Raw genomic sequence first — 27,076 nt, 5'->3', positions numbered from 1 at the left:
GCACAGTTCACAATAGCTAAACTGTAGAACCAACCTAGATGCCCTTCAATAGATGAATGGATAAAAAACGTGGCATATATACACAATGGAATATTACTCAGCAATGAAAGAGAATAAAATCATGGCACAATTTTCATATCTCTGGTTGTATACAAAGTATATTCACACCAATTCCTGTCTTCATACATGTACTTTGGATAATAATGTCCATCACATTCCACCATCCTTGCTAACCCCCTGCCCCCTCCCTTCCCCTCCCACCCTCTGCCCTATCTAGAGTTCATCTATTCCTCCCATGCTCCCCCTCTCTACCCCACTATGAATCAGCCTCCTTATATCAGAGAAAACATTCAGCATTTGTTTTTTGGGATTAGCTAACTTCACTTAGCATTATCTTCTCTAACTCCATCCATTTACCTGCAAATGCCATGATTTGATTTTCTTTTATTGCTCAGTAATATTCCATTGGGTATATATGCCACATCTTTTATCCACTCATCTACTGAAGGGCATCTAGGTTGGCACCACAGTTTAGCTATTGTGAATTGTGCTGCTATAAACATTGATGTGTCCCTGTAGCGAGCTGTTTTTACGTCTTTGGGGTATAGAAGGAGGAGAGGGACAGCTGGGTCAAATGGTGGCTCCATTCCCAATTCATTTTGACAGTTTTATTTACCAACCCAGCCTTTTTCGGTTCTGCAAAAGCATCATTTAAAATGTCTGTTTCAGATCCCTCCTCATCCATGAATTATATGTGAAACCCGCTGAACGGGTGGAAGAGAAAATCAGGGACAATCCCGTTCTCCCCATAACCCATGCACGTTCCGGTCTTCGTTTCTGTGTTTCTCAGTTGTTGAAGTTCATGGTGTATAAACAGGTTTCTGTTTGCTCCTTGCCCATCCTCTCCTGTCCTTTAAAATCGGGTGGAGACTGGACACTGAGCCTCGGTTTCCCCACGTGCACGTCGGGACAGGGCTGGACATGGCCCCGGGGCTGTGCAAGGAGGAGGGCAGCTGGTCCTGCAGCGCTGGGAGCAGCTTTCCCGCCCCGGACTGCGGGCCGGCTTTGCGGCCCTTCCCGCTGGCGCCGCTAGAGGGCGCTGTGGCCCCGGAGCGCGGCGGCGGCGGCGCGGAACCTCCCCCGGAGGCTCCGCCCCGTCCCGACCTGCTTTGCGGGTAAACAGACATGGCCGACGAGGAAGACGCACAGGACGCTGCGCACAACATGGGCAACCACCTGCCGCTCCTGCCTGGTAACTCCCGGGCCCGGGGCACAGCCGCGGGTGGGAGGCGACGCCCGGAGTCGCCGGCGGCTCGACGGGGCCGGGAAAGGCGGTGGCCGCGCCCCGGGGGCTGCGAGCCGTGGGCCTCGGCCGGCGCCCGCTCCCCGGCGCTTCCCTGAGGGCGCGGACGCCGCGGTTGCGGATGAGGCTGCAGCGGGCGCGGGGACGGGGACCGCGCGCGCCCGGGCCGTCCCCACGCCCCCAGCTCGGCTTCGCGGAAGGGCCCCGGAGTCGGGGGGGCCGCCGGGGTCCGGGCGGGGCAGCTGTGGTGACTTTCCCCCCCGGCGCCTGTCCCCGAATGAGTGACAGCCGAGGCGTGCTGCGCTCCTACCGGGCTTGGCTGTGTTTTTCTGCACTTGTCACCGTTCAGGTCCCTCTCTGTAGGAACCGAGGAGTTGAGTGACTCGCCCAAGGTCACCCAGCTGCAGCGTCGGGACCAGAACGTGGCTTGGCCTGCGAGCGCAGCTGGTGTCTCTTAGCCACCGGTTTGAGATCCGTGGGGCGGTGGGGTTCCCTTGCCTCTGGTCCTAACGGTGTGCTTTGTGGAAATTTAGACCTCGGGTTTGTGTGTTGGAGTATTGCACGACGACTTCAGAAAGAAAAAGAAAGAAAAAAAGTGTGCATCGTTGCACAAACTGTTCACAGACGGCTGCAGTCAAGATGGGCTTTGCCATAGTGGTATCAGCCTCCCGCAAACCCCTGAGTCCCTTCACTGTAACACAGGCAGGGTGTCAGGTGTTGTGGAGGTGCCAAATGAGGTCTGGTACTTGAGGAGCTTTGCGGTCTAGGTGAGCGTGCTGAGAATGATGATTGGCAGAGTCCGTTGATTTAAGGCCAGTTAAACGAATGCCATTGTGGTTCTTCACACAGGGGCGATGGCTCGGGGGTTAGAGGGATTGGTTAAAAGCCTTATGAGGTTCATCTGGAGGCTCACCTGCTGGGGCTAAGGATGCACAAGGTAAGACTTAGGAGGTCGGTTGGTTCTAAATTGTTGGTGAATTTGCATCTCTGGCCAAGGGCTTTTCTTGTAGGTTGCTGAGAAGCAGTCTCAAGTTTTTTTTTTGTTTTTTTTTTTAGGTAGTTGACTAAGGGAATCTGTGCTCAGTATTGATTGGTCTCTCTATATAGGAAGCCCTTTTTCTGTGAAACAAACCATGGTCGGTCAGTGGTCGTTCCTGAAGCCATCATAGCTCAAATAAAGGTGTGTCAACCTGCAGCAGCAGAGCTGAGCTGTTTTCCCAGCATCATCAGCCCCCCCCTGTGTATGTGCCAAATCCAGAGTTTCAGGGAGAATGGGGAATAAAAGAGGGAGGATGTTGATGTTCTGTTGGCATTCACATGGTGCTCCTGCCTGAGATGAGTCATCAGACCTCACCCCGGTAGCTCTGAACAGCCAGCCTGTGTTTTCTATGGGGGGAAAAGGAAAAGTGAAAGGGTGCAGAGATGTATATATATATATATAGTAATGCTGGTTTCTAAATTACCTGCGGTTTTATTTGTTGACAAATACTACATTTCCCTAAATCTTGAGATACAAGTTGTTTTAAAGAGTAAGTCCACTTTGAATGCTAAGGAAATAGCTGAATAATTTCAGATGGGAAGAATCTATCTTGGAGAAAAGATCCATTGATAAACAGCCCAGTGGGGGAGGTGGGCCTTAGCCACTTTTATAAGAAAAGCTTCTATAATACTAGGTGGTCATTTAGATGCCAGAAGTCAGAAGACTTAAAATGCAAATTTAGAGAAGTATTTATTCCAGCCTTTGAGCCAGTAGTTCATGTTTTAAACTTTCAGTAGAGTAAGAAAGTTGGTCTCTCCACATGACAAGTGAAACCCATGCTTTCAGAGTTGCAGATACAGAGAATTGGGTTCAGAATATTTTTCTCATCAGTTTAAATTTTTCTTTGTTATCTCTCGGGAAAACTTTTGTGTTTAGAAAAGATACAACCGGTATCAGAGCCCTGAGTGTTTGCATACAAGTCAAATCAATTATGTTGTTGTCTTTGACAGAACTTTAAAGCCTTAAATCTTTTAATTCATGAGGATAAATGGGAACTCCCCCCACCCCCACAGTTACCCTATTGTGAATCGTCTTGTGAGAGGGACCTCAGTGGAAGTAGTTTGTTTAAAGAATGTTTTGCGCAGAGGGGAAAAAATGACTCTTTGAAATGACAAATTAAGTATTTAGAATTTTCTTGGGGGCATTTTAAAATGCCTGAATTGTGAGGTCAGAAGGGTTCAGTCCATGTTTACACGTAGTCCAAGCTCACATTTCCTAGTCTCTGACACCTTTCAGGTCCAGCAATTCTTTGTTTTGTGCTCTGCTTGGTAGGATTCCCCAAGCACCTACTCTAGGTCACCAGTAGGACTCTTCTAGTTGTGACAACCCAAGACGTCTTCAGATGTTTCCAAATATTCCCTAAGGTGCAAAATAAATCCTGGTCAGGACTCCTAGGATAGGAAATGTGCCCACAGGTGGCATGGAAAGGCTTGCGTCTGCCTTCCTATCATACCATACACATAGGGTAGTGTTGCTTTTTCTGACTTTCATCCCTGTCAATGGTAGCATCCACTTTTAAAGGATATTGGCTTAGTTTTCATAATTTAAAAAGTATGCCTGGAGGAAGCAGTCTGCGTCATTTCCTTTAAAATGTTTTATGCTGCTTGTGGTATTTTTTAAATTACAAAGCAAAATTTGTATGATGGTGACTGCAGATATCTGACTTTCTTGAGTGAGTGAGAGCCAGGGAAGGGAGTGTGTCAGTGGGACAACGCTGTGGAATTCTTCTGGCAGGTTTTGATGACATCTCTTTTCAGTTTTAGTTAATAGATCTTTATCTTTCTCATCTCCTCCCCCCCCCCCCATGTAGGAACTCTTTAGAGTTAGGAGTTTGAAACAGTGTTCTCCAAGGTGGTCTTCTTGGAGCCTGTCCTTTTTCAGACAAGGAAGCTGAGACTTACTGAGGTAGGGTGCAGTGTATACAGTGTCAAAATGAATTACTGGCAAGGGAGAAAACTTCTCTACAGGACATGTTAAAATACTTTATGTTGGCATTTCCCAACAAGGCCCTGGACCATAGACTTCACCCCTAAAGGGTGGACGGAGTGATTTGCTTTCAGGGTACCTTGTGAAAGGAGGGGAAAGCGACTCTACAGTGGAGAGGGCTGACGGATTGTACTGCAGGCGATGACGAAGGCTAGCATGACGGCTGTCAGTCAGGTGTGTGGTGTGCATCCCTGATGTGATGGAAAACAGTACTTCGTTTCCATCCTCCTCGTCCTCCCCACAGTGGGTAACCTTAGACTGATTACTAGAATTACATCATATGAGTCCTAATTGAGCAATAATATACAGAATAAGCCAAGTCAAGTCTGAGAAACTACCCCCACCTCCCAAGAGCAGGCTGAAGAGGAGTCTTGACCATAGTAATGTGGTATTCTGGAGGGAAATCTACAACTGAAAAAGGAGTTGAGGTTAAAACCAGGATATCCCAATAAAATGTAGAGTTTACTTAGTTGCACTAATGTACCAACATTGGTTTCCTAGTTGTGACGTACGTGTACTATAACATAAGATGTTAACTGTAGAGGAAAATAGAAGTGGGGTTTATGGGAACATTTTGCACTATTTCTCTAACTCTTAAACTATTATAAAATTTAAAAGTTGATTTAAGGGGCTGGGGTGGTGGCTCAGCGGTAGCGCACTCGCCTAGCATGCTTGAGGCGCTGAGTTCGATTCTCAGCACCACATACAAATAAATAAAAATAAAAGTCCATCAACAACTAAAAAATATTAAAAATAAATAAATGTTGATTTAAAAAGAAAACAACATCAACAACAGAAGATACCTGGTGACAGAGTGCGGTGTGGCCCCTGGGCCCCCGGCTGCCTCCTCACAGTTAGTGGTGGTTAGCGGTGCGTATGGCGTCTAGTACCCTTTTCTCCCCAGAGTGTGATGTATTTGAAAGGTATAGATTTGAAGTTTTCATGGGTCTAATGTTTTTTTCTTATCATATTGTAATTTATACAGCAGAGAGTGAAGAAGAAGATGAAATTGAAATGGAAGTTGAAGACCAGGACAGCAAAGAAGCAAAAAAACCAAACATCATAAATTTTGACACGAGTCTGCCAACCTCACACACGGTGTGTAGTGCAATAACTCCTCTGGCACTGTCGGTGCACATCCATCCCTAGGACACATTCCTGAAGAGGTGGCCTGGCCTGGCACCTCACCCTGCCCAATGTGGACGGCTAGTTTACACGGCATAAATATGTAACCTTGACCTTTTTTTTTTTTTTATATATTTTTTTGTTGTAGTTAGACTCAATACCTTTATTTTATTTATTTATGTTTATGTGGTGCTGAGATCAGCGCCTCTCACATGCTAAGCGAGTGCTCTACTACCGAGCCACAACCCCAGCCCCATGACTTTGACTTTTGTTAGCAGCTCCATCATATGGTGAGATTCTGCGAGGAGGCAGGCTATTTTCCAACAGTAAATAATAAATTCTTTATTTGTAAGCAGCTCCTACTGTTTACTGGTGTAATCCTTTAAGAGGTTGTTGCCCTTTTTCCAGTTTTGTTAGTAATAGAGCCTTTAAGGGCTTGTTCTGTGGTCTGCTAGGTCCCGTGGCATGAAGGTGTTATTTAACATAGTAACATTTATACTTGTCATTTGGGGTATTTGGACATAGAGATGTCCAAATTTATTTTTGATCCTGTGAAAAACAGCTCAAACTGCAAAATGTTGTGGAATATGTACATATGAGAGATTCTTAATAAAAGATTTGAAAGTTTTAACAGTAAATATAAATTAAAAATTAGGTTTTTATGTGAGACCATTAAGATCATCACATAAATAGTTATGTTTCCCCTCTGTTTATATCTCATTTACTCTGACTTTTCTTTAGCCTGTTGAGCTTGTGTTTTGTGTGTGTGTGTGTGTGTGTGTGTGTGGTAACACTTGCCTTCTTGTCGTTGTGAGCAGTATCTGGGCGCTGACATGGAGGAGTTCCATGGCAGGACTTTGCATGACGACGACAGTTGTCAGGTGATCCCGGTGCTCCCACAGGTGATGATGATCCTGATTCCCGGGCAGACTTTACCTCTACAGCTGTTTCGCCCTCAAGAAGTCAGTATGGTGCGGAATTTAATTCAGAAAGATAGAACCTTTGCAGTTCTTGCATACAGGTAAAGTATTAGGGGAACTGGCCTCACTCGTGCCCTTTTGTGTACTTGCAGCCGAGGTCAGTGTTGAAGGCAAAGTAGAGAATTATTTTGCATGTCCAGAAGAAGTAAAGAATTTTGTTGAGTGAGATTTGAAGTATTAGAGTATATTGGTTATTTACCATCTAAACCAATTTACATTTTTGATGCTTGAAAAACTTTTGCTCATTAATATTTACTGGAAAACATTTCTAGAATGTTAGTTTCAAGAATTGTCTTTATTTAAAAGGAAACAGGGCTTTTCCATTTCCGTGTACAGGATCAGTTTTCCAAAAGAACATTTTGTTTTGTTTTGTTTTTTGTTTTCCTCCTTTTACTCTCCCAAAACTTGTTAAGTTGCACCAGTACAGAGCAGTGGCCCACTGAGCTGAACTCTTGTTCCCTGTGGCAGATGGAGGAAATGTGCCCTAGAGGCTGAGAATAAATTCAGGAGCCCCGTCCCCCAACCCCTGCCCCTGCCCCAGTGCTGCTAACAAGCAGCAGAATACCTTCCTTGAAGGTCTAACAAAGTGAAAGAATGTTTGGCTGGGGAAATGAGAGTTCAGAGGTGTGTGAGTCCCTGACTGTTTCAGTGACTCTTTCTCCTAAATGTTCTAATTGTCTATCCCAAAGCTTTCCTATGCTCCTCCATATGACTCTTTAAATTGTTTTTTAGTTGTAAGTGCACACAATATCTTGAATTTTATGCATTTATTTTTATGTGGTGCTGAGGATCACACCTAGTGCCTGGGTGGTAGGCAAGCACTCTACCACTGAGCTGCAACCCCAGTACCCTCCACCATGTGATTTTAAAATAAAGTTGTACTGGGTTTGCAAGTGAGAGTCAATGACTATAAATCATTTTCCCAAATGAATTACTTTTGCTAATTTTGCATATATAAATGCCAAATGTTAAAAATCTTCTTTAAAACTTTTCCTTGGAAGTAATATACAGGAAAGGGAAGCACAGTTTGGAACGACAGCAGAGATATATGCCTATCGAGAAGAACAAGACTTTGGAATTGAAATAGTGAAAGTGAAAGCAATTGGAAGACAAAGGTTCAAAGTCCTGGAACTCAGAACACAGTCAGATGGGTAAGAAATACCATGTCTTAAAGCTTTGTGAACATTTTACAATGGAGTGTTTTGGTTTTTTTTTCTGTTTTACTAAATCTTCACATTTTGTGCCTTTTTATTAGTGTTTCTCTCTCCCTTCTGAAGTATATCTCAGTTGTTTCCCACTTGGGGTCCATCACAATCACCCAGAAAATTCTTAAAACTGAAGATGCTTGGTTCCAATCTCATCTTCCATCCTCAGAGAGTTGTTCAGGATGAAGTGAGACTTCAGCACCTTTTAAGAATGATTTCCGGGTGATTCTCATACTCCTCCAGGTTTGAGAAGAGCATTGTCAACCCAAAGGAAAGTGGCATTTGGGGTGTGGCTTCTTGGGAATAGAAGGTCTCTCTTCGGAGCGAGAGACGGTGTCTCGGTGTGCTCACCAGGACAGGGGAGGTGGTGTCAAAGCTCCCGTTAGGTTTGAAAGTCATACACGTCATACCTGCTCTACCCAGCGGCTCTCCCCATCCACACGTAGCACCCATGGGATTTATCACCCGGAAACAATACCCACATGATAACTGACCACTAGTCCTTATCTTCACTGCACCTTGTGAACTTTAGTAATCCCCGAGTTTATACCCATTCATCAGAGACTCATTTTGGAGTGGCTGCCTAGGTAAGAGTTTGTCACAAAATCTAGGAATTCCACATTTAAGGAAAAAAAGATCCAGTTCACCATCATTATCCTCTTTTTAAGAAATAGCGAACCATTTAAAACAACACAGTAGTCTTGACATTGGCTGTTGTGTGTTGAGCAGTGCTTCTGTCCTGTGGCACATAGGAGTCATCTGGGAAGTTTAGTACACACAGATTCCTCAGTTCCACCCTGTCCTGGGGAATCCATCTGTGATGGTGGCCAGAGTCGAAAATCCATCAGATCTTTGTGTTGCACGTGTCTTCTTCTGAATGCAAGAAGGTGTTATGGTTTTGTCTGTTTGCTCAAGATTATGCCACTGCAGATGCGTCAGGCAGGCTTTTGGGACTCGAATATGGGATGGAGTGGTCAGAGTCCTGAGGGGTTTGGTTCTCTCCTGAAGTTCCCTCAACGTTCCTGGTACACGTGTGTGCTCACCTCGTCCCACCCTCACAGGATTGCGTGTGTGCCTCCCCGGGTAGATGAGCTGAATGAGAACAGTGACCGAGGCTTAGTTATGTTGTATTGGGGATCAGAAATGTGACGTGAAGGAGTGATCTCCCCAGGGCTTTGCACTGTGGTAACCAGTCATCTTGTTGCTGTAGATTTTGCTAACAGTGCCAGTTTTGAAGTACTTATTAGCCACACACCTAATTGGTTCTTTTTTTTTAATCTTTGAATACTATTTTCCAGAAAGTTTCAGGGAAATTGAGTTGGGAGAAAGTGCATTTCTCAGCATATTGACTTCCATATCTGGTTGTGGAAAAGTCTTTTGAACACAAGATGGCAGCAGTCTGCTGAGCCTGAGAAGGGGCGGAGGAATGTGATTTGGTTCTGGTGAGGGTCACCGCCCTCAGAGTGGTAGAGCTGGAAAAGGTTTGGAAAGGGTGCCTCCTCGCCAGTATCCCACAGACCTGTGTCAGGCCCTCTCACACAGATGTGTCTGCCGAAGTGTAACAGGCGTGTGTGGAGTGAGGTTTCTGTGGCTTTGCCACTGTGCTTTCCTGAGACCACCTTCACTAAAAACGGTGAAATGCTTGCGTTGGAGATGATGTAGTGCTGTTTCCTTTTTTTCAAACTAGGGAGCCAAGTGTTAGAGAATGTGCCTAAAGCCTTACAAGTAGTGTGTGTCAGCTGGCTGGTTCTAGGTGCCCAACTTCCACACCAGTGCCTTTTCTATGACACCAGAATTTCTCCATAGCACATTGGAAACTCGGGCCAGTTTTCTTTTTTACAGGGAAGTATATCTGATTGATTTGTTTTTTAACCTAAATGATGCTTCATATATAAAAATATGCTACTGCTTTCTAACTGTCGCTAAATTCAGTGTTTATTTGGTTGGCCTTTTCTGAATATACGGACCTTTGTCTTTAATCAATAAACAAACACACAGAAGGGTATCACGAATCAGAACTTCCTGTTTCTTGGAATGGGATTAATATTGTGTTGAAATTGCAAGAGAATACGTCCTCCCTATCATAATTGAGAGCAGTGATTCTTAGTGGAAAAAGTCACCTACTATAAATGTTTTCATTGAAAATGTAGGAAGGTAGTCGTTTGGGTTTTGATGGAGAGATGGTTTTCTCTTTGAAGTGGGTTTGTCAACTAGAGATGGCTTCAGACATTTTTGTGGTTTGTGTGTATAGCATATACTTCCGTTTTTTATAGTTTATATTTCTGTTTTTTAAGAGGGATTCTAAGGGTGGTCAGTCACGAGGTCATTTGAGCACAGAAAATGTTCAGGTTAGTGTGGTGTTTCCCTACTATTAGAGTTGTCTTTACTGAATTTGGAAGAAATTTTTTTTTTATGTTTTAGTATTCATGGAGGTGATTTTATTTTTGTTCACACATTTTGTTTTTATAACATTTATATAAATTATGTTGCCATACCACAGAACAACTGCCATCGACAGGTTGGGAAGAAACACAACTACCTTATGCTAAAAATGCAACTCAGCTGGCGGGAGAACCAGCCTGTGTGTAGAGCAGCCTCCAGGCTGCAGAACAAGGAGGGTCTGGGCAGCGCTGAGTCTCCCAGTGCAGACCAGGGGTTCCGAGGTGATCGGAGCTACTTCCACAGCCTGAACGCTTTTATCAGAATGAAAGCATGAAGTCTTTCATAATATTTGCATGAAGTACCTCAATTCAGGTACTTTTGACCTTAAGAAGCAGATTCTGATGAGCGTCTGTAGGATGGTGTACAGTTTACACCATGGCGCATCATCCCAGCAACTCAGGAGGCTGAGGCAGGAGGTAGCAAGTTTCAGGCCAGCCTTTGTATGTTAGGGACACCCTGTCTCAAAAATCAAAAGGCCTGGGCGTGGTGGCACACGTCTGTAATCCCAGCAGCTCTGGAGGATGAGGAAGGAGAATTGTGAGTTCAAAGCCAGCCTCAGCAAAAGTGAGGTGCTAAGCAACTCAGAAGACCCTGTCTCTAAGTGAAATATGAAAAGGGCTGGGGATGTGGCTCCGTGGTAAGGCTCCCTGTGTCCAGTCCCCACACAGCACATTCATACATACACACACACACACACACACACACACACACACGATATAGGCACACTGAAGCTGAGATGTTGCTTGTGTCCCTCCCCTCCTCCCAGCACTGGTACTGGGGATCCAACCCACTGACTGGGATCAGTTGAACCTTAGTTCTGGAATTAAAAATGGTCACTTTTAACATTTTCCAAAGTTTTTAACAGATTAAAGTTGTATTTTAATGAGCATACTAACTAAGTAGGACATGAAGTTAGTACAATGAGTATATTTTTAAATTAAACCTGTATATTTTGAGATAACTTAGCTATTTACATATAATAAATGAGTAGAAGTATCAGAATTTTATTCTCAGCGTTTTGTGGGTGAAGGCAGTGGATGTTATGAACGCCATAGTTCATATGAGAGTCTTAAAAGCAGGGGCTTCCAGTGTGTTTGATTTCATCATTCCAAAGTGTTTTCTTCCAGCCTTTGCATGTCTGTCGTAGCATAGACCTCATTTCTAAAGCTGCCTCCCAGGAGGGTCGATCACAGGGACAGCCTCTCTGTTTGCATTAATGGGTGACAGGTGTTTGAAAGTCTGATGCTCTGGAGTAGCATTTAGAAAATGAAGGCTCTATCAAGAAAGCCTTGGTGATTCTTCAGTTTAAAGGCAGTCGAGTGCATGTTCCCCTAAGGTCATGAGGAGGAGAAGAGGGCTGCACATGGACGTAGAGGCCATGTAGTTCTCTAGTCTCATCTGAAGCGTCCCTGTAAATGGGCTTGTGATTTTCTCTTTCTGAACCTGCCTCTCAGGATGACACATGAGAAAGGCCCCACTTAGGCGGCACGGGTTGTGGGGGACATGGGAGGGTTGGGATGTCTAAACTGTCTAAGAAGTTTGGTTACAAGTATCAAGATGAGCAGTCATGGTAGGAGTAGGCTGATGTCAAATATAACTCTATTTATGTGACTCATGAAGACATTCCTTTCTATTCCATGGTGAGATTGAAAATTCATACTTTAGATTATCTGTAGCATGAACTGTTCTATGATTTATGAAATGAAGTTATTTTCTGAAAATGTCTTATATCTTAACAACAGCATTTATTTAGTGAATATGTTTTAAAAACATTTAGAAAATGTTAGTATTTAAAATTTCCTTGATGTTTAGAAACTTACAGTTTGAGTTAGTCTATCTTGAAAATGAACACCGTGCTTGGTTCTCTTTATTTTAGAATCCAGCAAGCTAAAGTGCAAATTCTTCCTGAATGTGTGTTGCCTTCAACCATGTCTGCAGTTCAGTTAGAATCCCTCAATAAGTGCCAGATATTTCCTTCAAAACCTGTCTCATGGGAAGACCAGTATTCATGTAAATGGTGGCAGAAATACCAGAAGGTGAGATACTGCTTTTTTTTATGCATCTTCAACAAATTAAGACAGGTTGCTTTTTTTCTCCATTGAAAGAAAGAATCACTGAAGACTCGGACGGTTCCCCAGACACCTTCTGTGGCTGTGGTCTACCTGTAGTTGATCGTAGCTGGCACTTTTAAAGATCTCACAGGTGGCTGTAGTGAAAGAATAGTCTGGCGAAGCAGCAAGTTGTCACAGGGTAGGTGAGGTATGCGTGACTGCTCGTCACTCGTGTAGAAACGAGCAGATAGAATCTCTACTTACACTTCAGGTCACATGTCTGGCTCTTCAGTGGTAAGGATGTGTACCTAAGGAAGGGAGAGGGCTCCTCTGGGGTAGCACAGAGTCGTGGTAGAGCACACTGTTTTGGGACACCCTGTGGGCCTCACGGGGTTCTCAGTCACCCGCTCTCCAGATATTGTGGCTGGGGCGTTAGCTCTTCTGTGCATTTTTGGTGGATCATTCTTGCTCTTAGGAAGTGAGGTAGATAGCTTTAAGTGTAGAGTGGTCACTGTCGAAGCTCTGCCTCAAGGATGAGTTTACTAGTTTCTGAATGCAGAGGTCCGCATTCTGCGTGGTACGCGATGACTTTCAGTGTTCTTTTGGTAGAACTCCTCCAGTTTTCCCAGAGTGTTGGATGTGGACGGGGCTTGTCCCTGCCTGGCTGGCTTAGATGAGCCAGGAGGGCTCATTATTCTGTATGTTCAGTCGGTTGGTCACACATGCTATGAGGTGTTTTAATGAGATTTTACAAGGAGATTTTAATAAAAAGGTCTAATTAGACTCCTGAAAGATTATCAAACAACCACAAAAAGAGACTTTTGAAGGTTTAACAACATCAGTGTGTTGTGGGTTTTGTGTAGCTGCGTGGTGCTTCCTTATCCAGATCTGATATGGGTTCTGGAAGTGGACTCTGACCTTGTTTCTGTGGACAGTGGAGCCACGGGAAACCGTGCTCACAGCAGCTTTACCTGCAGCCCTAAGTGTTGACAGAGACGTGTGGGAGGCAGCTCTGCAGCGTGTGGGCTCTGAGGCGTGGCTTTGGAATGAGTCCCCTGAAGGGTCTTGGTGTGCTTGGTGCCAGTTTCCTAATGAAGTCATCTTGTGGTGGCAGAGCCGTGGCATCGAGACGCTGCCTGCTTGTCACTTCAGTATTTGCAAAGCTGTTTACTGCGATTAGTGGGTATTTTCTCAGTGTATAGGTATGGGTTTTTAAAAGCTCTTAACCATTTAAAAGCCATAAATTCTCTTTTGTTTTGTTCCAGTCATAAGGTGAAAGCAATTAGAGTCAACACTTGGAAGGTGTGTACAACGAATTTTTCATGTTGCCTGCAGGATCTTTTGATCCTAAACCTGAATTTCAGTTAAGCTAATCTGATAGCGTTTTAAAGTTTAATTTGGGGCTAATTACTGATTAAAATCTTCCCATTCTGTGGTGGAAGCACCTCAGCACCTTCACAGTGAAATCAGAATTTGCCCTCTGCAACTGGATCCTCACGGCTGAAGGAGTGCAGGGAAAGCCAGGAAGCACATCCTGGTTTGGGAGAAGATGAGCTGACTCCCTGTCACGTCCCGCCTTCCTTCAGTCAGTCTGGATTCTCAGGTGTCAGCCCTGGCTGGCTTTTGTGTGGCATTGCCGGGGGCTAAACGGGGGGCGTGGGAGTTTTAGGAGGGTATTCATCCTGTGTGGCTTTTGGATTTTTGAAGGGCTTCCCTTGTTAAACTGAGAATGTCTCAGATTCTGAAATTTGGGATCTGGATGACAGGGTGAAGAGTTGGCTGCTGTCTTTTGGACACCGGGACCTACAGAGCAGTTTACTTGAGAGAGACCTCTCAGAGCCATTCCAGGTGCATCAGAGAGGCACAGGAAAAGGGGGTGCAGGTACCATAGTGGGACCGGATGTGCTTTGCTTGCTGCACTTTTAGCTGGGCACTAGCTTACCAGGGACCAGATTATGTGATTGAGCTATCTTAGGACAGATCTAGACCTCTCTCTTGCCCCAAGTTATGTCAAGATCCCAATATGATGTTGAGCAGTGCACTGGAGAGTCTTCAGGGGACACTTAAGGTGCTCAGGATCTCAGGAGGCTTACACGATGCTAACCTGACCAGGTCGCTTTATTCATTTAGGCAGACAAGATGGGGCAGGACCAGGGCTGTGGTCTTCCTGAGACCTGTCCAGTTGAGCTCAGGATGTCTGCACTTCCCATTAACATTTGCCATTGAAAACTGAGTATCGCAAATGATGGGAAGGATAATCACTGAACCTTCTCCAAGTATTCTGTGTCCTCTTCCTTTCCAACAAGGGAGCGTTTACAGGAAGAGCCCACGTGTGGATCTAAAGATGTGGAGTCGGTCTCCCACCTGCTTCTGCCTAGAGGCCTTCATCCTGCAGTGGGAGCTGGAAACTCTTCCTCTTCCCCGGGCAGTGCTTTCTTCACTCACTAGGTTTACTGCAGGGAAAATCCACATTTAAATGAGGACTCTTGAACCCACTTGGAACACCACCTAACTGTTTTTAAGTGTACTCTCTGCTCGCCTGGACCATCTGCTTGTTCGCTTAGAAAGGCTTGACACACCAACTGCAAAAGAGCTGAGTGTGAAACGTACAGAGAGCTCAGCTGTGGAAACAGTGGGTATTGAGGAGTGAGTGAGGCTGGATGTGTAGGCCGTGTTGCTCCTGTGCGTCGTGGGGAGCAGGAGAAAACGGGCATTGATTCAGAATAGTGCTTGCAGATGTGAGGTCAGACTTTCAGTTTCCTAGAGTGGAGGAAGATGGATACAGGTATTCCTCTGCCCCCTATTTTGTGTGAAAGAGTGTACCGCTCTGAAGCCTCTTGCTACTTAGGGTATCTTATAGGAGATGCTTTCATATCAGTCTGTAGAGCACCACAGTTTTCTCTTTAAGGCTGCCCAGGAGGCTGTTGTATGGCAACACTGTAACTTAGGTAACCCCTCCCCTGTTGATGACATCTGCAGGTGGTTACTTGTACACATGTCCTTTTATAGATGCAAATGTCTGGTCAGTGTTGAGGAGTGGAATTAGCAGGTTGAGGGTAGTTGTATTTGTAGTGTTGACAGTTTCCGTGTACCTTACTAAGGAGAGTGGTACCTATTGTGGTCTCATTATTGTTTTTACTACAGAGTCACAGAGGGTATCAGACCTGATAATGTGGTGATCTGGTAAGTGAAGCATACTCTCCTGTTGGAGATGTAAGGTGGATGAGTGTCAGGATTAGCATTTTGTCTCAGAAAAGCTTGTATTTGCATTTCTAAGTTTATTATCTTCACACATCTTTCTAGTGATTGGTTGACATCTGTAAGTTTTTATAATCTTCATAATCCCTATAATTAATGAGTTCCAGACATTTTCTTGTTTGCCATTTGTCTTGACTTTGTTTTGGGTATGCTCTGTTATTTATTGGTGGAGTAGAATGTTCAGAGTGCCTGTTATGAATCCAAACTAAAAACGACCCTTCCGTGCAGAGGGATGCCCTGTGTTCTCCTTGCTGAGCACTGATTCTGTGTGGTTCCTCCTGGTGGGAACTGTGTTTTCCCGTGTAGCTCACTCTATCCCATTACAGTCATCTGAAAGGCTCTTATCTCTCCCACTGATAGATGTCATTCCCTGTTGGTCTGTCGGCATGTGACCGCTGTGTCGTCACATCTGCTGACATGTGATGGTGCATGCGGCACTGCTCTTCATCACGCATTTTGTGCCGTGTCAGGTGAGGGGCTTCCTCAGACAGACCAGCCGCTCCCTCCGCGGGCACCTTACCTGCGTGCACATGCATCTCTGCACCTGCCATCGTCATAAGTCTCAGGGGTAATAAGCGTCCAGTTTCATTTTCAAGTAGGAATTTAGTAAATGAAAGAAGAAAAGAGAAAAGCTGGTAGTTTTTTATTTGGATAAATTATATTTAGTATGTTGCTGATGGTGATAGCTTCTGAAAAAAATAAATGAGCACCTTTGGTCGTTCACGTGCTGTGGTCAGGATTTTCTGTGTGGACGTTTGTTTTGTCCTTTTGTTGTCATTGCACCCTGAAGACCCAGTGGGTTGGAGTTTCAGTTTTTGAACAGTCTGTATGGTTGGGAGGGAAAGCTGAAGCCATAGCCGTGAGGCTTACAAGTGGAAATGTTGTGGAGGGTCTCCAGGTGATAACTTCCTGTGCTTGCTCTCGGTGGTAAGGCCCACCACCAGGGGAAGGTTACTTCACCGGAGAATCCGTTAGGGTCACTTTTAAGTGTCTAAAATTTTGGATTAGTATTAACATTTTCTTGAACTCTTTTGCAAAATATATCATGGAGGTGGCTTTCTTGAAGAAGGGCTATGAAGTGTCACTCAGATGTAAGATGGGAGCACCTCTTCTTGGGGCCAGATATGTGGGTAGGTCTCAGAAGTTTAAGACCATCAAGGTCACCTACCTGAGTTTTGGCCATTGCTGTGTGAATGGTAGCTGATCCTTTCTGGTATCATTCTCTTCTGTTTGCATATTTAGTTATTAAGTTATGTGAGGCATATTTAGTTGATTAGCTTTTAGAATCTGTTGGTGAAATCAAGATACAGAACTTTAGAGGACTTTCTTACTGTAAAAAGAAGGAAGTTAGACATTGGATTTTATGTAGCTTACTTGTGTCTGGCTGTAGTCAATGGTAAAGAGCAGCGTATCTTAAATGCATAAGTGTGATGCCTGGTGCTCGTCTTAGGTTTAACTTGTGTCCCGTGAGTGACAGGTAGGTGTGCTATGTACAAATCCTGGCTACTCCCCATGTACTAGCTGAGCGACCTTGGGTAAGGTGCTGCGTCCTTTGGTGCTTCTTTCCTTGACAACGGAGATGATGCTCCCTGTAGCCACGTGGTGTTCTTAGGGCCCAGGAGCTTCTGGCCACAGTGTTGACGGTTGCCATCACTACTGTAGAGTATTTGGTCCCTTGCCATTGTTGGTGGTCCTCTTGTTTTTCTCTTGTCGTTGAGTGGTTCCAGTAATCAAGTCCAGGAGAGCTTAGAGGAGAAGCCTCCTGTTTTGGATCCTCAGGTTTAAGCCACTGCCTAAGTGAGTGAGGAGGTCTTGGGTCCATCTCTGGGCAGCCTGAGGTATCAGAAGGACTAAACCAAGCAGGCCTTTCCTTCACTGAAGACTTTGGCTTTGGTAGTAGCACATGGCATTTCACAGTGACCCTCTGCCATAACACGGCTGTAAGATACCTGACAGGGAGCATCCTATTCCTTGAGGATCATCTCCCAGGTGAACACTGTCCTTAGGGCCATCTCAAGTGTCGTGGAACAGAGCAGCGTTTTTGTCTCTCAGAGTGTGGGTTTGCAGCACAGCTAGGGTAAGGTGGTTGGGTGGGCACAGGTAGGGAGCCGCCCAGCCTGCATGTGGTGGTGTGGCACAGGGTATTGAGGTCAACACTCCCGGTGCTTTTAGTGTCCCCGAGCAGCACCTCCCCCGTCGCGCTGACTCACTTGGTCTGATGGATGCAGGACCAGGATCTGTGTTTGGTGACCTGTTCCCTTATTTTGGGTTCTCTGGGGGTGTCCTCTGTGTCTCTTTCCCCGTTTCTTGGGGCTGCTGTGTATTGAGGTGTTTGTCGTGGTGAACGTACATGTTATACAGAGACAGATGTGAGCCACTTTCATGCTCCATGGGCTCCCTGTGCTTTCTTGTTTTGTTTGTTTGTTTTAATATTTATCTTCTAGTCGTAGCTGGACACAATTCCGCCATTTATTTATTTCTAGTGGTGCTGAGGATGGAACCAGGGCCTCACTGCCCGTGGAGGCTGGCCCAGCCCTGGTTGCTTTCCTGGCAGTGCCCGCCGTCCTCTCTCCTGGGAGGCCTCCCTGTGTTTTCTTGAAGTCACATTATGAGGTGTGTTGTCAGTGACAAGGCTGCTGTGGGACGTCCTTTTGGTAGCCATACTTTGGTGTCCTGTGGAACATGTACTTTCCGAATCCTGTGGTTGGTCTGATGTTTGAGGTCTAAGTCTCAGTCACTGGGGTTCCGTTGGATTCATCCCTGGGGGCTGGCGTGCATTGCAGAGGAGGGAGGTTCTGGAGCAGCTGGAACAGGTGTCCTTCCCTGTGGGTCCCATGAGCCCGCGGGGATTGCAGGCAGCCGGCTGCAGCGGTGCACGGGGTGTCCCCACTTGGTGTGCTGGAGGGGGACTTGCCTTCTTGCAGCGTAGCTCTTGTGGCCCAGAGTGGGCGGCTCGGCAGAGGCCCCGGGAGTGTCTACACAGACAGCGGGAATTGCGTGTTGAGCGGTTCCGATCGGGTCCTGCAACGGTGGGGGGGCAGCTGGCGGTGATGCAGGCCGCGCCTCCTGGCCCTTAGAGGCCCTCTTACCACTTGGTCCTCCCCAGTGTTAAAACGGGCAGGCTGCTGCCACACCTTGACTTTGCGCTCAGCGATGGCCGGGGCTTGACACGGTCCCTCGGGTTGGGACGGAGGAGCGGAAGCTGGCTGCAGCCCAGCACCCCGCGTGCGTCCCCATAGCCACAGTGCTGGTGGCGCTAACGCTGCGGACCTCAGCTGGGGGTCTGCTAGGCTTGACGGAATGTTTAGGGAAAAATCTGTCTATAGGATGGCTCGAAGGTTAAGGGTGTGGAGAAAATGCCCTGTGTACCTACCCAGTGTGTCGCAAGCTCAGTGTCACCAGAAAAGTCAAAGGTCTTCAAGGTTCCCGAGTGGGTCCAGTGGAAAGGAGCAGCCGAACTGGCCTGGCCCTCATGGTCCCGCCCCCTGTCCCACTGCAGGCCGCCTCAGTGCACACGCTGTGTACCACTAGTGCCGCAGTGCCGTCGTGGGAGAGTCACCCGGTGTGCAGCGAGGTGACACGCACATGTGCCTGTGGCCAGGGGCAAAAGCGCTGAGCACCTCCCTGAGGTGCGCACAGCGAGGACACAGCACCAGGGAGGCTTTTACCGGGAATTCTCCTGGTCAGAAAGAGGGACAGGGGTTTCTGCGGTAAGAATGAGGGTCCTGGCTGTGGTCAGACCTGGAGGACATGAAGGTATGAGGTCAGGCCAGAACATCATCTGACACGATTGTCACGAAAATCTTTTCAACATCAGACAATATTTTAAGCCAAAATTCTTTGTAAGTTAATTTTTCATTATAGGAGTCTTTATTTTTTAGGGGTTTTATTAAGTGACTTTTTTCTGTTTTCAGAGAAAGTTTCATTGTGCAAATCTGACTTCGTGGCCCCGCTGGCTGTATTCTCTGTATGATGCTGTAAGTAACTCCTGTGAAACTGGCCTCTGTGGCAAGCAGTGTCACCAGTGTCATTAAAGCAAAATGAGAATGCTTGTGCTATTTTCAGAAAAAAGTACATAGGACATCTGAAGTCAAACCCAGGGAGTCTGAGGTATCGATGGGTTGTCTTTCCCACTTAATGGAAGTTTTAACTTCTGGTGACTTGTGACTGAAGGGCAGGCTATACTGAAACCCTTAGGGTTTATTAAACAATCGGGAGTTCTCTCGGGTTGGGCGGCATTCCCGTGTTTTGGTCTTTCTCTAAATGAGCGTGTTACCCTCCCCTCCCGACCACTAGCCTGCTGCTTGACGTGCGCACGGGGCCTGGCACTCCCTGAGGTCTCATACTGGGCATCGCCACGTTTTATAAAACTCTGGAAGAGGCAGATGGGTGGACAGTGTGCAGAATCTTGGATGGTTTTAAAGCCCAGTTTCTATCGCTTACCCAGGGATTTGGGGCCAAGTATTTTTCTGAACTGTAATGTGGTGTTAGTAACAGGTTTTAGACGATGAACACATCCCAGTCATTCCTCTTAACAAACAGGTTTGACCACAAGTCTTGGGAGAAGGGTTTATGACACCACTAGAGCAAGTCGCAGTTTTCCTTCTGCTGCTTTGGTGCCATTGTGGATGGGGTGTGGGGGAGGGGTACGAGGGTGTTTTTGGTGCATGCAGTAAGCTCTCTTGTGTCAGGGGCCACAGAACTCTGTAGTGAGTTGGAAATGGCTTCACAAGACGGGGCAGCACACATGCACCCCCAGGTACATGAAAGTGTACAAAACGATGGTGCTGAGGGTCTGAGGTCTCTCCACAGTATTGAATGCAGTGCTACCACTGGTAGCACTGCAAAGAGTTGAAAAGATGACAGTACATGTTAGTAAGCCTGTGAACTTCATTATGGCAACTTTTATTTTAAACCAGGAAACCTTGATGGATAGAATTAAGAAACAGCTACATGAGTGGGATGAAAATCTAAAAGATGATTCTCTTCCTTCAAATCCAATAGGTATGAAAAGTTAATTTCTTTTCATGGTCTGTGATGTGTTGCTGAAAGAAGGTCAAGCCTTCTGCTCTGAAAGAATCGATGTTTTATTTTTGTAACCAATTATTTAAGTCCAAAAAGCATACACATTTTCTTTGCTTGGAGTAACTGGAAAAACATTTTTAAAGTAATTGCAACACAATTCTCTCATTCTGTGAAACCATTACTGTAGGCAAAATTTTGCATAGAAAATCCATAGTGTAGTTAAGCAGTTCTCCTGAGAGAACACGTCCCTGGCGTAGAACCACCCCTGTCCCACGACATGCCATTTGTAACATACACAATGATCTGTTTATCGGGTAGTTTCTTTATTTTGGTAGTGTGTAGACATTACATAGTAGATGCTGTATTTTAGAATTGTTTGTAATTATGTTAACCTGTCCTGGGGAATCCTGTTAGGGAAAGGGTCATTTCAAAGGACATCATCTGATTCATCAGTTTAAATCCTTTCATGTCTTGCAGATTTTTCTTACAGAGTGGCCGCGTGTCTTCCTATTGATGATGTATTAAGAATTCAGCTCCTTAAAATCGGCAGTGCCGTCCAGCGGCTTCGCTGTGAATTGGACATCATGAACAAAGTGAGTCCAGTGAACTGAGACTCCCCTGAACCAGGATGCGCAGGTGGGGGACCAGGAGGGAGGCTGTGCTGTAGAGGGACACTGCCTCTTGGCAAAGCCAACAGCCTGTTAGGGTTTCCATTTAAAATGAATGTCGAGCATTCTTATTCCAAAGTGCTGTGGGAGGCCTTGTATTTTCAGGTCACTAAGTCAGGCATTTCAGAGGTGGGAAGGTGCTTTCATAGAGGGCAGGTATATATGAATGCCTTGTACAACCTGGTGAAATCAAGGGAACATTTGTGGCAATGTGTTACCTTTTTTGTCCTGCCAGCTTTCTTACTGAGTGCAAAATTATTCCACTGAGTATTTTTTCTGTACTTTCCAGTGTACTTCCCTTTGCTGTAAACAATGTCAAGAAACAGAGATCACAACCAAAAATGAAATATTCAGGTATGGTCTTTATTACATTTTTATTGTATGTATTCACAACTGTCTCCCCATCACTGTTCTAGAATTACCCTCCATAAATAAAGCATTTTTAATGAACTGCTTTTGGTGAAAGTTTAGCAGCAGCATGGTAAAGTCAAACAGTTGCAATTGTTACCCTCCCTTTTTTTTTGAAAATGTACCCATTAAAAGGTGTTTGGAGGGTACCTGTCAGAGGATGATGTGAGTATTTAGGGACGAATCAGGTGTTAGAAGATTGTCCTGTGGGCCCAAGGTACACTGTGAAAATGTGGCTTTGCTATGATCAGTGTTTGAGAGTACTTGTTGTCTTAGGGCTGCGTACATCCCAGTGATGACCCAGTTTTTTCACAGGAAGTTTTTATTTTCTTCTCTGCCTTTTAGTTTATCCTTATGTGGGCCCATGGCAGCATATGTGAATCCTCACGGATATGTGCATGAGACACTGACCGTGTATAAAGCTTCCAACTTGAACCTGATAGGCCGGCCTTCAACAGAGCACAGCTGGTTTCCTGGGTAATGTAGCTGCTCCTTTTGCTTGCCTCGAAATGGGCACAAAACTGTAGGGTTCTAAGCAAGGTGGTAGGAGTTTTCATTGAAAATAGGTGGGACAGTAATTGTATTGAAATGTGGGACTTTACTCCTGGGGAGAAAATGAAGGACAAAAATGGTAACACATTGCCACAAATGTTCCCTTGATTTCAAATGCAGAATACCTACCCTCTATGAATGAGGTTAGTAGTAGTTCTTGGGACTTGTCCAGCACACAGTGGGCGGTCCTGCAGGTAATGTTTGTTTTCTAAGTTGACTGCAGTACAAAGAGCATTTTGTGGTAGTGATTGTTTCTAATAGAAGAAAACATACAGTATGAACATGGAGTCAGGCCCCACATTACATCAGCCAGCCAGGTGAAGTGTCTGTGGAGCTGACTTGAGGGCCACCTTGCTGTTTGTGCATGACTCTCGCAGTGTTGCTCTAAAGCGTCTGTTCTTCCTTTCAGATTCAGGTAATGAACTTTGGGTATAGTTTGGCTAATATTTGTCCTTCATCTTATAGGTATGCATGGACCATCGCCCAGTGTAAGATATGTGCAAGTCACATCGGATGGAAATTCACAGCCACCAAAAAAGACATGTCACCTCAAAAATTTTGGGGTTTAACTCGATCTGCTCTTTTGCCCACAATCCCAGACACTGATGATGAACTGAGCCCAGACAAAGTGATACTTTGCTTGTAAACAGAAGTGGTATGGATAGGAATCTAACAAATTGGTATTCTCATATCTGCTTTGGAAATTAATGCCTAAAATGTATCACTTAACAGCAACATTACATGGTGGCCTGCTGACTCACCCAAGTTGGAGAAGAGGAGGAGAGTAGACCACAGCTTGTTTTCTGGAGTGTTATCCCACAGGTCTGTTCTGGTTCTGTGACAGGACCTGGAGTTATACATACCAAATTACTCCTCTTCTGGCAGCGGCGAAGCAGTGCACGTTTCTTTTTGAAAGATGCAGGTCTGTGTATATTGTTACTTTCAAAGGAGTTTGTTTCTTTCAGTTTTCTGTAGCTTCTGAGAGATACTGATTTGTAAATTTTGAAAATATTAAAACATGCACTTTTAGCCTGAAAAAGACTTATGTATGAATCTCTTTTTCCACAGATCCCAACCCTGTGTGCAAACTACAGGTGATACTGAATTTTGTCTATTTTATTTCATGGACAGGTTTTGATTCAAACAGTGGACATGTAGGACATAAAATGGTAAATATTGTCCATCATTACTGACTCTTACACATGTGCTCAATGCAATAGTTGGAAATTCCAAGTGACCCACATTTAGCACATAGAATAAAGGGCAAAATTGACCACCATCAAAAGTGGCTCTATTTACATAAGTTAAATGCAGATTTTGCCCGTAATTGCCTGTATTTACCACATACATTAAACACAATTTTTGGCAAAAGTACAATTTTAAGTGGCCCTATTTCCACATAAATCATGTGAATTTTACCAAGAATTGCCTGTCGCCCTGTTTACCACATAAACTGAATGCAAAACTTGTTAATTCCATGTGGCCCATATACAATAAATGGCAAAATTGCCCAATGTTCCCATGTAAGTATAAAGTGAAACTTCATATAGAATGAATTCAAAAAACTGCCCCAAATTGCACTTGGCCCCACTTACCACATAAATACCATTCTTATGAAAAACGCAAATCCCCCTATTTAATACAGAAAGTAATTACAGAACTTGGAAAATGTCCATGTGGCATTGCCCAGATTTACCACATAGAGCAAATGGTAAGTGGCCCTATTAGCCACATAAACTAAATTTAAAACTAGAAACTTACCAGTGTCCCCTTTTCTACCATATTTATGGAAAAATCAGCAGACTCCGAGTTGCCCTTATTTACCATAATGAAAATTTAGAAAACTTCCACATATCCAATATTAACTACATACGTAAATTGAAAACAGTAGCAAAACTTAAAAGTACCCCTTATTTGCCATTGAAAAATTAGCAACAGTAGCACAGGTTTGTTCAGCATCTAAATAAATGAAAAACACAGCCAGTATAATTTTCTTCCCAACTAAATTAGCAAATACTGCTTACTTACCAAACAATTGGCAAAATTTTAAAGCATTCCTTATATACCAAATTAACTGGTAAAATAGCAAAAATCACATGTGTGTCTTAATTTACTAAATATATTCAAATAAAATTTAAGCAGCAAAAAGTAAGTGAAATTACAATTTTACTTAATACCTTCAATTCTTACTAATTCTTCCTTGTGGCATCTACTAACACTGGCAGTGACATCCCCATATGTAATGACAGGTTTTACACACCACAGTCCCCACCCTGCAACACAGCCTGGGCACACATGGAGTGTGGGAATTCTATGGTGTCTGTTAGGACAGATGACACAGGAGTGATGGAGGTGGGAGATGGGAAGCAGCACACCTCACATCAACAGGCTTTTTACTCGGTGCTCAGCAGTAGAGCCAACCAGTGGAACCCTGGCACAACTGATGTTCAAGGCCGAACATGGCAGTGGGCTGAAGCATGCCCCCCCCCCCCCAGTTCATTAAGGTGGGACAGGAATGTGAACAGGGAATTTCCTGGGGCTTACTCTGTTCAGGTGACCCAGGATTGGGGTGGGGGGCTCAGTGCAGTTCCTTTTGTGTTCCTTTCCTCTGGCTGAGGCCTGGGATTTTACATGTCAAAAACTTAGGGGAAATGTCCTTGGCTTATTTTCCATATCCTCCACTCCAGACTCTGAAAGGGGTCTAATGAATTGGGATGAACATCAAATCTGGCTGCTTCCTGCTGAGAATGGCTGAAGTATGGGACGTCCCCCCTTCATGTTCTCTTCCAGAGAACATGAAGACCCTGGAGATTGAGGCTGAAGAGGGATGTATGTGGGAGGAGCTTCAAAATTGGCATGAGTGAAGTCCTTTTTCAAAAAATCAGGCAGTGGTCACAGAGGGAGATGGGTCCTGGGAGGTGGCTGGGTTTTGACAGGTCTCCCTAAGAAACCCTTTCTTTGAATTAGACTTTCTATCCTGCTTGATAGACTATACAAAACAAGAACAGAGATAAGTTTAACCATATGACCATAGCTAGTAAGCAAGCTACACTTACAGGAAAGTATTTAAAAGGTTTAAGCAAAGAGATTGCTTTAGCCAAATTGCCCTTTATTTCCTCATGGTTAAAAGCTGGTCCTTTTGCATTGACTGTAGCCCGAACCCGAGATTGTAATTCCAATACATCCAAAGAAACATGAAAATGATTAAGTCCCATTAGGTGATTACTTACATTTTGCCATTGAATCTCAGTGTCATTATATGGAACTCTAGTGACATACAACTGGTAATGTTCATGACATTGATGTCTCTGAGCCCATAGGAAATCTTATTCTCCTAGTCATATCACAGAATCTTTTAGTTGTTGAATTTCACTTAAAATTTCCTGATCAATATGTACTTGAGTTTGCCAGGTCTCAGTAAAATTCCTTTGAAATTGCTAAATGTGGATACAGAAGCAATTATTCCAGCTAAGATAACAATGCCAGCCATCAACCATCAGATACAACACTGAGCACCTGACAGGGAGCCAGGTGGCTGCTGGCCTTTGAGACTCTTGAGTTTGTCCTGAACTTTGCCATATAGTTTGACTTATCTTTGTAGCATACAGTTCTGCATTTAACATAATACATATTTTGTGAGGCATTATAACCTACTTGAGTAGGTTCACACAGTAAAACATTGGCATTCAATACATATGCTGTGAGAAATCCTTATCAAGATGAGTGACATTTTAAGTTATTAGATTGATCACCATTCCAGATTGGAAAAGGCTCCTGAGTCAATCTATTTTCCGTATTCCAGGAGTCCTAGAGCCGTCTAACCTCGTCTCATAACACTCCCAATTGCTTACTTACAACCGCACACCTCCCTGCCACCCACCATCCCTAGAACTTGGAGCCCCTAAGAGAATACCATCTGAGGTGATAGGCAGTGGGACTTGGGTCCTCTAGTTCTAGCAGCTCAATGTAGGGACTTTAAAAACTGTCCGCCCTGGGGACAGTCTACACACACTGGGAACAGGGCCCACAAGATGCATTAGGAAGACTGGTGGGGCCAGCAGTGGCTTCTGGGGGCCTATGGGTGGCTGAGGCTGGGAGCTGCTTTTCTGTCTATCTACAAACTGCTTCTGGGAAGCCCCGTGCCCTTCGCTAATTCAGTCTTCGTGGGTGTCAGGCGCAGACCCACTGAGGAACAGGACTGGGAGAGAGAATCCCTGCAGGAGTATTATTTGGCAATGGAGGAAAGGGGAAAGAAAGCTTAGAGGTTGAAAACCTCAGACAATCTTGACAATCTGTAATAGTTCGTTTTTGAACTTTGGAGAGTTACTGATCAAAGGTTTCATCTTGGGTCACCAGTGCAGATTATCTAATTTGTATTGTGGCCAATTTTGAGTGCTGAGCCTAATGAGGCATTTAATCTCGAGGTCAGAATGGGAATAGAGTCTCTCAGAATTTGGTAGACAGCCCAGGGGTGTCTCCACGAACTGACTTGGTAGTCCCCATATTTTGGGAGGCTCAACAGAGGGCAAAGCACCCTCTGTACTCCGCATGCCGCCCGTGTGCCCGGCTGGACTTTTCCCACTGGGGGCTGGGGAAACATCCTTTCTCCTAATCTCAGGGGTGGGGGTCCCTGGTCAGCCAAAAGGTGGTGGCATCTACGTGGTAGACACTGGACAAATGGGGTCTTGGATGTAAAAACAAATGACAAGGGTGTCCCTGATCTGGAGGTTTGCTGGGTGTGCCAGGGAAGGGCAGCTGGCGAGGGGGTAGAAGTAGGCCTCCTTTAACATTAACAGAGGCTTTGGTACAAATCCCTTTACTGGCTATTGGCATCAGATCTGCTATGTAGAGACTCCCAGCCTTCGATTCTGAACATGGCTGCTAAAAGGCTGACCCAGCCCAGCTCATGTCGCAACCCCTGAACGTGCAACCCCTGAACATGCTCCTGGAACTCCTCTCATGGGCCATAAAGCTGCTCTGAGTGCCGACAGGCAGGTCAGCCTTGTCGGTTTGCTTCATGCTACTGACAAGTGA

At 45.0% G+C, this 27,076-nt stretch overlaps 1 protein-coding gene across 3 annotated transcripts; it reads left to right on the top strand.

Annotated features, from left to right (window-relative positions):
- Positions 1–1,164: 1,164 nt before the first annotated feature.
- Positions 1,165–23,081, top strand: Crbn (cereblon). 3 transcript variants are annotated; one of them, XM_027931984.3, is made up of 11 exons: positions 1,165–1,252; positions 5,314–5,426; positions 6,272–6,474; positions 7,435–7,584; positions 11,957–12,116; positions 19,304–19,366; positions 20,309–20,393; positions 20,892–21,007; positions 21,372–21,436; positions 21,836–21,967; positions 22,508–23,081. In XM_027931984.3, exons 1-11 carry the CDS (start codon positions 1,186–1,188, stop codon positions 22,686–22,688), a joined length of 1,335 nt encoding a protein of 444 aa, XP_027787785.1. In that variant the 5' UTR covers positions 1,165–1,185; the 3' UTR covers positions 22,689–23,081. The 3 variants fall into 3 exon arrangements, with proteins under 3 accessions (XP_027787785.1, XP_027787789.1, XP_027787790.1); XM_027931988.3 differs by lacking the exon at positions 1,165–1,252 and adding an exon at positions 2,411–2,483; XM_027931989.3 differs by lacking the exon at positions 1,165–1,252 and adding an exon at positions 3,873–4,502.
- The last annotated feature ends 3,995 nt before the right edge of the window (positions 23,082–27,076 follow it).

This window comes from Marmota flaviventris, chromosome 20, assembly GCF_047511675.1.
Source record: "Marmota flaviventris isolate mMarFla1 chromosome 20, mMarFla1.hap1, whole genome shotgun sequence".
NCBI lineage: Eukaryota > Metazoa > Chordata > Mammalia > Rodentia > Sciuridae > Marmota > Marmota flaviventris.
The sequence above is the reverse complement of the archived record's forward strand: the minus strand, read 5'-3'. Positions and strand labels throughout refer to the sequence as shown.

Excerpts from the sequence above, each read along its gene's own strand:
- Crbn (XM_027931984.3), top strand. The coding sequence starts at position 1,186 with ATGGCCGACGAGGAAGACGCACAGGACGCTGCGCACAACATGGGCAAC. Across the intron at positions 7,585-11,956 it reads CTCAGAACACAGTCAGATGG|AATCCAGCAAGCTAAAGTGC; the intron begins GTAAGAAATACC and ends TCTTTATTTTAG. Across the intron at positions 19,367-20,308 it reads TGTATTCTCTGTATGATGCT|GAAACCTTGATGGATAGAAT; the intron begins GTAAGTAACTCC and ends ATTTTAAACCAG.